Here is a 12,379-nt window from a genome sequence, read left to right as displayed (position 1 = left end):
ACATTAGGATCTTTGGTGACTGGGTCAGAGATTCGTCGCAACTACGTTCAGCTGCTAATATGTTTATGAGGTTTCACTGTACTGCTTATCACTCCTGTGCTGTATGAACAGCAATTCTGGCAGGGTACATATAACCTAGGATTCACTAGAGTACTCTCTGCGTGAAACAGCAGCCAGTGATATACTGAAGAACAGCACTCTGCAAGCAAAGCACCCTCTGTGACACCAGGAATGTACCGAGAGAGTTTCAAAAGTGCAGACAAACCTCAGTGCCCCCTCAAGCAAGCTGGTGGGCTCAGCACGTCGATCGATGCCTCCCTGGAGGACGCGCGATGCACCGCGGGTGTCTCCAGATGCTTCCAGTTGCTGCGCCCAAGCGGCATAGAAGTGGGCCTGCCGCACCCCGATGTCAGTCTCAAACATTGCCTTGAGCACGGCTAGGGGCTCTGGTGACTGCTCAGCCTGCACAGAGCATATCACGCCTTCGTAGAAAGGCTACAATTCGTTTGGCAGGCACAGCCGTCTGGACTTGAACCTAAGGTGGCAATCGTTTTCTGGGTAAGAGCACACTTTGACATCACTTCCACCCTCCTGGCACACAATTCTTTACATCAAAACAGAAGCGAAATGTTAACATGGGTCAATCCCTCTAAAAATTTGCAGAAATGAAATGATGCTTGCTTCTATTTCTTTTAGGCTACGGTGTTGCCCACAGAGATCAGTGCGCACTGCACGTTTCACGACTCACGCACATTGCCTTCCATAACCTTCATGAGAATTTTTACCTGAACAGCATAAACACGAGATACAAAAACTCGGGCACATCGACGGGCCTTCACAGTCGCAAATCTGGCTATATAGCAATAAGAATGAAAGGCGGCATAGTTGGTTTGACTTCACTGTGGAAAATTTTACGCACACTAAACAAGGACAACAAGAAAAGGACACAAAGACTAGCACAGAACTTACAATTGAACTTTATTTCTAAAACGTCCCATATAGTCAAATCTCAATAATTTGAACTGGAAGGGGCCTGAAAATGAGTTCAATTGAAAAGAATTTTGAATTAAAACAAGGACTTCTTTTTGAAGTATTCGTGCACTATAGCAGGATGCACGAACTGTGAGAGTCGTGAAATATCATGGCACGCAAGTGCACAGCGAGCGAGGATCACAAAACTACCCACACCGGCAAATGCTCGCTTCCCAATAACGGTAGAGAGGAAAACTTCAAGGAGCAGGCTAAGCTGATGTCGCCGGCATGGAGGCACGTGCGCGCAGAGACTGTCAAAGATGAGGGAGTTGCAAGGAAGTTGAGAGGGAAGCATAGTTGCGAAGAAGGGTGGGAGGGAAGCATATTGGCCTTCCTGCCAGCTTGCTTGATGACGCTACTTACTTCTGCCACCTACTGCCACCGAAGTAGCAGAAATGACCAGGCCAGGACTGGGCCTCCGCTGCTGCTTCCCTCTGCGTGCTTGGGTATTTTTTTCGTTCGTCTGCTGACAGATTGGCGCTGTATTTACTTTCTTCGACCTCCATTCTTAACTAGAGTCATGTCTTATCAAGAGGACGAAGTCGTCGCTGCTGATCGTAATCATGTTGGTGTGCTCCCTTCTGTTATGGTGTCACCGCGTTCAAAAGAAAAGGAGAATGAGGTACTGGGAGTCACCTTCGCATCCTTGTATTCAAGGTCTGTCTTGTCATACAGAGTCGGCTATGGCGCACTATCTCCAACCTTTCCGTCGGGATGTCTCGGGTTAAATGCGCGAATGTAGAAAAACAAGCGTGAACGAGACTAACCAAGTCAACCAAAACAAGCACGAGTCAGAGCTCACGTGAGCAGACAACAGTGCGAAACAAGCGGTCTGGCTGAACCAGACAGGAGTACGAATACAGCGGTCGGACAGGTCTGTATGATAGTTGTTTCCCACGCGTACGTCACTGCAGGGGCCACTCTTATTGGTCTCCGCCGCTTCCGGCTCACTTGCCGCTGCGGCGAGTCACACAATATTGGCCCAAGACGATTCCCTCCTGCAGTGCATGTTTTGCCACTAGTGTGGCTGGGACATTAAGGCACAACGCAGAAAAGGCAACCTTGCCATTCGAGAGGGTAATATTTCCACCTCTGGTTTCCCTGCCTGTGCCGTTGAGGGGCTTCTCCTAAGCCTTTCCTCTATGGTGGGGTCAGAGCAATACTAGTCAGAGGTGCCGCTACGTGATTTGGCACACTGCTGAGAGCAATGTCGGAGCGCGGTATGTTCGAATTAACCGACGCACATGCTTCCACATTGGAATATGCATAACTTTGACAGGACTGCAGCGCCAGTTCGAATTAACGTGATTCGACTGTATTAACAGGTTAACAGTCTTAGTAATAAGTGGTAGATGCGTCATGTGTGCCAGTTTTTAGAATGTAAAAGTGTAAATGTATAAAATTTCTTTCACACATGGGCAGTACTATCTCGGTCAGACTGGCCAATGCATAAGTGTAAGATTAAGGGGGAATGAGGGTCTTAAAAAAAAGTTTATTTGTTATCCTATCTTGATGAAAATCGGCATGTGTGTGCATCATTGAATGGATATCTCAAATCTGCAAACAGATTTAAAATATCTCATTTAGAAAAGAAGTTATGGCAAAATCCCACATTGTAGTTAGGCAATTTTTTACGGTTCCATTATGGCAACTTAAAATTCAAAAAGGTACTTTTCAGAACTATGTGGTTCTTCTTGAAGGCCCACCCCATAGGCTAAAGCTAATTAAATGTCAATACAGCTGTTTCATTGATCAGAAATAATTTTCAAACTTGGAAGGTAAGAATTAGCTTTGAGTAATTAGCTTACTTATCAAATAATTATAATTGCATCAAGGTTATGAAAAAAATAAACGCTTCAGCCTGCAGTTCAGTTGTTACTGAAAAGAATGATACCAAGTTTGTTTAAATCTGTTCATGGAAACTTCCTCAAAACTTCCGTAAGGCAGAGGCACTTCACAAAAATAACAAAGCTGAGAAAATCGCGTTCAAAGTTTTGAGAACATTTGTAATTTTATCTGTTAAGTCTGTAAGAAAAACAACCGCTTTAGAATGAAGCTCTATTTTTGCTGAACAAAATAAAACTAGATTGATTAAAATTGGTTCAGTCAGACATGACCAAAACATGCGTACTGCAAAGGCATGTGACAAAAAATAAAAGTGAGTCGCTTCACGGTGTTTAGCCACTTTACAGCAATCCTGGGTAGCAGTCCTAGCTCACATTTGGCTTGTGTCTTTTGCCAATTCTCTTCTTGAGCTTTTCGCCCTGTGTGCCCTTTGCTGGCCTTGCACAGCATCCTTTGGATGAGGCAGCTCCCAGGGCTGTAGCCAAGCTGCCCTGCAATCGCTCGGCTGGTTTCTACCATTCCCTGGTTGAAACACGAGACTGCTCCTACAACAGCCCTTTCCACAGCAAGCAGAGGCTCGTGCGTGTTTTAGGAGCTTTGACTCCACATGTAGGGACTATCACATTTTGGGTCATCTCATACGCGCAACGGTGCAAGAAGGCACGGTCACCCAGCCTTGCAAGGACTGGCTCCAGAAATAATGATGATGTGTGGTGTTTTGTGGCGCAAGGGCCAGGTTTGGCCAAAGAGCGCCATGACAAGTGGCAATGTTAATGTATTATGGAAAATATGACTTGGCTGTAAAGTGGCCTAAAAATAGTCGCAGTAAAGTGCGTAAAATCTACGTGCTATAAAATTATGGCGATGACTAATGACGAATACTATGAACACTAGAATGCATTGGGAAAATGATGCAATGTACAAAATATGTGAGATGCTAAAATTTTCTAAGAGCACTACTGCCTCGCCAGAGCCCTTGAACCCAAAGGACGAGAGGCATGCGCTATGCGAAACAACTGTCACAGCGCTATCCTCTATAGAGAGGAGGCGCTACGAACGTATGGACTAATTACATGAAATACAACATCTTTCAGGAAACCTAGGACTGCGCTGGTATCAAAGAGCGGTTCCGCACCGAGTAACATAACAAGATGAAGGGGGATGTGCTGCCGGTATGCTAAGGGAAAATGTTTCTGTCATATTCGGCTTTCCGACACTCCAGGAGGACGTGGAGGACGGTCAGCCTCTCCCCACATCTACCACAGGTTGGAGGCTCATTTCCAGTGAGTAAAAAGTTATGCGTGCCAAAAGTGTGTCCTATTCTTAGACGACAGAATAGGACATCTGTCTGGCGTGATTTTGTTACAGGAGGCCAGAAACCTAATCGTGGCTTTATTACATGCAGCTTATTATTTGTTTCCAGGTCCCACAAGTGTTGCCAGTAGTTTCACAGTTTCCTTCTTAAGAAAGGTTTCAGGTCTGTGACAGGGACTGCAGCGGTAGAATTAACAGTGTGTGATGCAATTGATGTGGCCATCTGGTCCGCTAGAACGTTACCCTGGATGCCCCTATGGCCAGGCACCCAGCACATAATCACATGCTGGTTAGATACATATGCTTTACATAAGACTGAATACAGTTCAATTATTATAGGATTTTTCTGCTTACAGAACGACATCAAAGACTTCACAACACTAAGAAAGTCTGTATTTATAACTGATTTTTTGAGTTTTGGTTTCCTTATATGCTTCACGGTCGACAATATTGCGTAGGCCTCAGCCGTGAAGATACTAGTTTCTGGATGCAGTAAATCGGATTCCAAGAAGGATGGACCGACGGCTGCATATGACACCCCCTCGCGTGACTTCGATGTGTCTGTGTAAAACTGTGCAGGAGTGTTTGTATTGCAGTTCCCGGAAATGCATCTGGATTTCAATCTCTGGAGCGTGTTTTATAACCTGCATGAAAGCTATATCGCATTTTATCATCTGCCACTCCCAGGGAGGCAGCAGCTTAGCTGGAGGCATTAGGCGGAGCTCGAGGAGTGGGACATGCATTTCAACACTAAGCTCCCTCACACGCAGCGAGAAAGGCTGTCTTACGGAGGGACGATTGCGAAAAAGTGTAGCATATGTCATGTCATTAACGGTATTAAAACACGAATGTTGAGGATTTGAGTGGACTTTCAGAAAATATGCTTGGCTGATGTATGTTCTCTGCAGATGAAGTGACCACTCATTCGATTCTACATATAAGCTTTGTATGGGACTCGTTCTGAAAGCGCCAGTGGCCAGTCGGATTCCTAGATGGTGCACTGGGTCTCACATCTTTAGTGCGCTTGGGGCGGCAGAGTGATAAATCACGGCACCATAGTCTAGTCGCGATCGAATGAGGCTTTTATAGAGATTCATTAAACACTTCCTGTCACTACCCCATGTAGTCTGGGATAGAAGTTTCATTATGTTCATTGTTTTCAGACATTTTTCTTTAAGATGTTTAATGTGGGGGACGAAAGTGAGTCTGTAGTCAAGTATAACACCTAGAAACTTGTGCTCTTTGTTTACAGGTATTTGTTGTCCACATAGTTCTAAGCAAGGATCTGGGATCATTCCTCTCTTTCTTGTAAAAAGGACACAAGAGCTTTTGTTAGGATTGATCTTAAATCCATTCCTGTCTGCCCACATTGACACGTTGTTCAGGCCATGCTGTGCCTGTCTCTCGCATACAGCGAGGTTACAGGATTTGAAAGCTATTTGTATGTCGTCCACGTAAACAGAATAAAAGATTGCCGGTGGTAATGAAGCGCGAAGCGTGCTCATCTTCACGATGAAGAGTGTGCAGCTGAGCACGCCTCCTTGGGGTACACCTGTTTCTTGCGTAAAAGGACGCGAAAGTACATCACCGACTTTTACCCGGAAGGTACGACTGGACAGATAGCTTTCTATGAGGTTTAGCATATTCCCATGGATGCCCATTTCTGACAGGTCCCTTAAAATTCCGTAACGCCACGTTGTATCGTACGCCTTCTCCATATCGAGGAATATGGATAAGAAAAACTGTTTGTGTACAAATGCGTCTCGGATATTTGCTTCTACACGTACAAGATGGTCAGTTGTGGAGCGCCCTTCTCGGAAGCCACACTGATAAGGATCAAGCATTTTGCTCTGTTCAAGGAAATGAATGAGTCGCCGATTAATCATTTTTTCAAATACCTTACAAAGGCAACTTGTCAGGGCTATCGGGTGGTAACTTGCCACTGAGGAAGGATCTTTGCCTTGTTTCAAAACCGGGATCACAATGGCTTCTTTCCATGCAGTCGGGAGGTATCCCGCAGCCCAAATGGTGTTGAAAATTGTGACTAGTGTAACTTGGGTGTCTTTATGTAAGTTTTTGATCATTTCATATATGATTCTGTCAGATCCCGGTGCAGAGCTCTTGCATGCGCTCAAGGCAGTTCTCAACTCGGCAATGCTAAAAGGACAGTTGTATGGTTCATTCTGTTGACATTTTCTCATGAGTGGCTTACATTCTTCTATTTGTTTATATTTCAGAAAGGATTGCGAGTAATGGTTGGCACTTGACACGCTCTCAAAGTGCTCCCCAAGTGAGTCCGCCTGATCTTGTAGGGTATCGCCTTCTGTGTTTACCAAAGGGAGTGCATATGCTTGTCGCCCTCTTATCCTATTGACCCTGTTCCAGGCTTTGGCCTCATCTCTGAACGAGTTAATACTCGATAGAAACTTCTGCCAACTTTCTCGTCTGGCCTGTCGGCGGGTTCGCCTGCCTTGGGATTTTACTTTTTTAAAGTTGCTAAGATTCTTCGCAGTGGGAGAAGCGCGTAGCAACCACCACGCCCTGTTCTGTTTTTCACGAGCGATCCTACAATCGTCGTTCCACCACGGGATACGCCGTTTGCAGGCCAAGCCTTTTACTTCTGATATGCATTTAGATGCGACATCTATTATGAATGCTGTAAAGAACTCGACTGCAGCATCAATTCCTAACGAAGACATATCAGCCCATGAGATGGTAGTGAGAGTACGAAATTTCTCCCAGTCGGCTGTATCTATCTTCCACCTAGGAGCTTGTGGAGGAAATTCATTTTCTTTAGATGTTCTTAGCAATACGGGGAAGTGATCGCTCCTGTAAGGATTGCTCGTAACTTCTCATTCGAGTTCGGGCAGTATAGAGGCGGAAACTATACTAAGATCTATTGACGAAAAGGTTCTGTTTGCAAGAGAGTAATATGTAGGTTCTTTCTTATTTGGAAGGCACGCTCCAGAAGAGAAAAGTAACTGTTCAACAAGACGACCTCGCGCATTGATACGAGAGTCTCCCCACAAGGTGCTGTGTGCATTGAAATCGCCAAGAACAACATAAGGTTCTGGCAATTCATCTATGAAGGACTGAAATTCATGTTTGCTTAGTTTGTAGTGTGGGGGTATATAAATCGAGCAAATAGTGATAAGTTTGTTTAGCAAAACAATTCGAACCGCCAGTGCTTCAAGGGCCATTCGTACAGAAGCGTACGGTGAGGGGCTAATTGGTATGACATTATGAGAACAAAGAAAAACTGCGCAAAAAAAGGACAAGACAGAAAGAACCACTAGACACAGGCGCAGACTAACAACTGATTTAATGCTCCAACGCCACCTTCCTACAAACAACAGAACGCATGCGCACCAACCGCAAAGACCAATGCCGCTATCATGTAGTCAAGCCTAGAAACGCCAACTCCTAGCGGTACAAATGTATGGAAGCCTCGCTAACACATTTATCCGGTCCTAATCTCGCGATTTCTAAACCTTCGATTACTTCACGCTCTTTCTTATCACTTGCGCGTCCGACAATCTTAGTCCTGCCAAAAAGTGGAGTACAACCATTGCCGTCATGACTGCAGGTCTTGCAATGCTTAGGAAGATGCTGTCCTCTAGAATCATCTAGTGAATTGGCATGTTCTAATAATCTAATATTAATGCAGCGGCCTGTTTGTCCAACGTACACGTTGCCACAACTCAGCGGAATCTCATAGATGACATTCACTCTACAAGGCACAAACTTTTTCCTGTGGTTAGTGCTTCACTCGATTTTCTTTTTCCTATCAGGTCTAGCTAAATTGCACAGACTGGACAGCTTACAAGGTGCCGAAAAGAGAACCTGTATGCCGAATTTACCCGCGACCCTCTTCAGGCCGTGCGAGACCCTGTGGACATAGGGCATAACTTTATACTTCCTCCTCTCCTGTGGATCCGCCCCACGAGGCTTTGAACTTGGTCGGAAGGACTTCAACAGGGACTCGGCAACAGCCCGAAGAAGGGCCACCAGAAAACCGGCCGACCGAAAGCGATCAGCTTGGGCATATAAACTAGAGTGAACCTTGTGTGGACAGGACTTCACTAACGAATCCCTGAGGCACGTTGACGCAATGCCCCTCTTGACCAGCTTCGAATGGCTCGAGTTGAAGGGTAGAAGTGCTTTTTTCGACCTAGGCATGTACGCCCAGCAGAGGTGGTCAGGATCGTTAAAAAATAATTTTAAGTCTAAGAATTGCAAGCAAGAGTTTTCAGGAAGTTCAGTAGTAAAATTAAAGCTGGCAAAAGCAGACTTAAAGGATGCTAAAACCTCCGATGCCATCTGTGTCAAGTTATCGTTGTAGTCTAAATTTAAAAGAATTAAAAAATCATCAACGTATCGGAACACACGAACGATGCGGTCGTCAGAAAGTACCCGCGCTAGCGAGCGGTCAAGTTCGGCTAAAAGGATCTCAGACAAAACAGGAGCTACACACGACCCGATGCCGATGCCGCGTTTTTGAACATAAAATTTATCCTGAAAACTCACAATGGTTGAAGAAAGATATGCCTTAAGCAACTCTAGAAAACCTTCCACAGAAATACCACACGCATTCTGGAAAGACACAGCACCAGATCGTTCAATACAGTTCCGGACTGCGCAGAACAGGTTTTCGTGGGGAAGGGAATAGAACAGCTCTTCAATGTCAACCGAGAAGCCCGAGTTAACAGCAGAAAGGTTATCCCCTAGTACTTGCACCACACGGTCTGAGCTGCTGACCTTGTACGGATCGTCAGGTGCCAGGCTTCCCAGATGGCGCAGAAGGTACTGACTGACCGCGGCTTGCCAGGAACCAGTTTCCGTAACGATGGCTCTCAAAGGGCACTCCACCTTGTGGCTCTTGGCACTGAAGAACACTGAGAGCACAGTGACCTTGTTTTTCACCACTTCACTTTTTAGCCGATCGAGTTTCAGATCCCTTAATAGTGCAACCGCCTTTGCCTTCACTTTAGACGGATTCAGATCTACAATCCTAAAGTTCTTTAAGACAGCAGTCATGGCCTTCTTACTAAAAAGCTTCTGGGGTAAAACCACAAAGCCTCCTTCCTTATCGGCCGTCATCAAAGCGAGATCAGAGTTCCTAAAAAAGCTTGCCACCGATCTCACCATGGAATTTCCTTTCTTCGTGCCTTTGAAAGTATTGAGGATCACATCAACGCATTCTAAATGGCAACGTTCTTTCTTTTCGCCTTGAACTTTGTCAGCAATCATATGCGCCGTCGCCAAAGCCTCGTGCTTGCGCAGAGGGACTTCCAGGCTGAACTTCGGTCCCCTGCTGAGGACACTCAACTTCTTGTGGAACGACCGCCCCTCCAAGGTATAACACTGGAACAGCACCAACCTGCTTTCTGGGGGCCTTGGGTAAACTCCGTCGCCGCGTGTTCCAAAGGAACTCGGCACATGACTGGGCCAGGGCCTGGTAACCCTTGAAAGCCCGGAAGCCTGCAGGGCCCGTTGCCTTCAAGCTGAACACAGACACCGTAGCCAGTCTTGCAACAGGCGGACGTGTCTCCAGCATTCACTTCTCAGAATCTTTGCAATTCTTTTCTAGTGTCCCTCGGAACAGCCAAGGATCCCGAAGATGCCCAACACCTCCGGCGGGCACATATTCTTGCGCAAGCAGAATCCTAACCACCTGGCCTCGCAAGTTTTTGCAGCGATGAGGCTAGTGCACGCAGCACTCTGATCCTCGTAGGAAAGGGAACACAGAAAAGAGCCCCAAGTAGAAGAGATGAAGTCTAGAAGCGTACGGTGAGGGGCTAGTTGGTATGACATTATGAGAACAAAGAAAAACTGCGCAAAAAAAGGACAAGACAGAGAAAGAACCACACGACGATCCGTACAAGGTCAGCAGCTCAGACCGTGTCGCGCAAGTACTAGGGGATAACCTTTCTGCTGTTAACTCGGGCTTCTCGGTTGACATTGAAGAGCTGTTCTATTCCCTTCCCCACGAAGACCTGTTCTGCGCAGTCCGGAACTGTATTGAACAATCCGGTGCTGTGTCTTTCCAGAATGCGTGTGGTATTTCTGTGGAAGGTTTTCTAGAGTTGCTTAAGGCATATCTTTCTTCAACCATTGTGAGTCTTCAGGATAAAATTTATGTGCAAAAACGCGGCATCTGCATCGGGTCGTGTGTAGCCCCTGTTTTGTCTGAGATCCTTTTAGCCGAACTTGACCGCTCGCTAGCGCGGGTACTTTCTGACGACCGCATCGTTTGTGTGTTCCGATACGTTGATTTTTTAATTCTTTTAAATTTAGACTACAACGATAACTTGACACAGATGGCATCGGAGGTTTTAGCATCCTTTAAGTCTGCTTTTGCCAGTTTTAATTTTACTACTGAACTTCCTGAAAACTCTTGCTTGCAATTCTTAGACTTAAAATTATTTTTTAACGATCCTGACCACCTCTGCTGGGCGTACATGCCTAGGTCGAAAAAAGCACTTCTACCCTTCAACTCGAGCCATTCGAAGCTGGTCAAGAGGGGGATTGCGTCAACGTGCCTCAGGGATTCGTTAGTGAAGTCCTGTCCACACAAGGTTCAGTCTAGTTTTGATGCCCAAGCTGATCGCCTTCGGTCGGCCGGTTTTCCGTTGGCCCTTCTTCGGGCTGTTGCCGAGTCCCTGTTGAAGTCCTTCCGACCAAGTTCAAAGCCTCGTGGGGCGGATCCACAGGAGAGGAGGAAGTATGAAGTTATGCCCTATGTCCACAGGGTCTCGCACGGCCTGAAGAGGGTCGCGGGTAAATTCGGCATACAGGTTCTCTTTTCGGCACCTTGTAAGCTGTCCAGTCTGTGCAATTTAGCTAGACCTGATAGGAAAAAGAAAATCGAGTGAAGCACTAACCACAGGAAAAAGTTTGTGCCTTGTAGAGCGAATGCCATCTATGAGATTCCGCTGAGTTGTGGCAACGTGTACGTTGGACAAACAAGCCGCTGCATTAATATTAGATTATTAGAACATGCCAATTCACTAGATGATTCTAGAGGACAGCATCTTCCTAAGCATTGCAAGACCTGCAGGCATGACGGCAATGGTTGTACTCCACTTTTCGGCAGGACTAAGATTGTCGGACGCGCAAGTGATAAGAAAGAGCGTGAAGCAATCGAAGCTTTAGAAATCGCGAGATTAGGACCGGATAAATGTGTTAGCGAGGCTTCCATACATTTGTACCGCAAGGAGTTGGCGTTTCTAGGCTTGACTACATGATAGCGGCATTGGTCTTTGCGGTTGGTGCGCATGCGTTCTGTTGTTTGTAGGAAGGTGGCATTGGAGCATTAAATCAGTTGTTAATCTGCGCCTGTGTTGTGTGGTTCTTTCTCTGTTTTGTCCTTTTTTTGCGCAGTTTTTCTTTGTTCTCATAAGGCCGTTCGTAGCTGTAAATGTTGACATGCTATGCTCTTTTGGATTACAATTGCAACACCTCCCGATGATGCGATTGCATCATCGCGATCTTTGCGAAAAGTAACATGCTGTCGGAGAAAGTTTGTGTGTTGTGATTTTAGGTGTGTTTCCTGTAGACACAGCACTTTTGGATTGTGTTTGTCTATAATCTCTTGCACATCATCAAAGTTCCTAAGAAGACCTCCAACATTCCATTGAATGATTTGTGTATCCATGTTGAAAGTAAATAAGTGCTGTGTGTACGGAAAGGGAGGTGATGCCTTAGGTTACAGAGCTCTTTCGAGGCTCTGTAACGGGGGTTCTGCCTTTTCTGGAGCGTTCGAGGGAGCCTCGCAGCTCCTTAGGAGTTTGGTGCGCCTTGAGGACAAGTGTAGTGTCCATTGCCTCTTGAGGCGCCGGACACGTGCTCTTGCGAGCAAGAAGTTACCAGAGAGAGTCCTGCCTTGGAGGACAAGACCCCTGCACCCACCAGCCCGGAGGTCGATGGGGCACCCTGCGGGATTTGGCTGCGCCGGCTGTTGCCAGCGCTGGAGGGGGCCGGGGATGTTGGGGCAGCCTCAGCAGCGCCCATCTTCGGGGTCGATGGTCCCCTCTGCTGTGTTGACGGAGCAGCGCTAGCTGCAACCGCCGCGGCGGCAGATGGCGTAACTGCCGACTCACTGCCTGTGGGTCGGACAGCCGCCGGAGGCCGTTGTGACGCTGCCTCCTTACGCGCCACATCGGCAAAGCTGCTCTTAGACAGGTAT

The 12,379-nt window shown here is 46.5% G+C and overlaps 1 protein-coding gene across 4 annotated transcripts in view; it reads right to left on the bottom strand.

Annotated features, from left to right (window-relative positions):
* The window catches only part of LOC142568055 (uncharacterized), a 403,528-nt gene that overhangs the window by 352,221 nt on the left and 38,928 nt on the right, over positions 1-12,379 (bottom strand). For all 4 annotated transcript variants that reach the window (XM_075678140.1, XM_075678141.1, XM_075678138.1 and 1 more), the window contains one exon: positions 266-462. In XM_075678140.1, coding sequence (XP_075534255.1) covers positions 266-462 — 197 coding nt within the window. The remainder of the gene's footprint in view (positions 1-265; positions 463-12,379) is intronic.

Source organism: Dermacentor variabilis, unplaced genomic scaffold (assembly GCF_050947875.1).
Source record: "Dermacentor variabilis isolate Ectoservices unplaced genomic scaffold, ASM5094787v1 scaffold_16, whole genome shotgun sequence".
In the NCBI taxonomy this organism is placed as follows: Eukaryota; Metazoa; Arthropoda; class Arachnida; order Ixodida; family Ixodidae; genus Dermacentor; species Dermacentor variabilis.
Note: the sequence above shows the minus strand (reverse complement) of the source record. Positions and strands in the feature narration are given on the sequence as shown.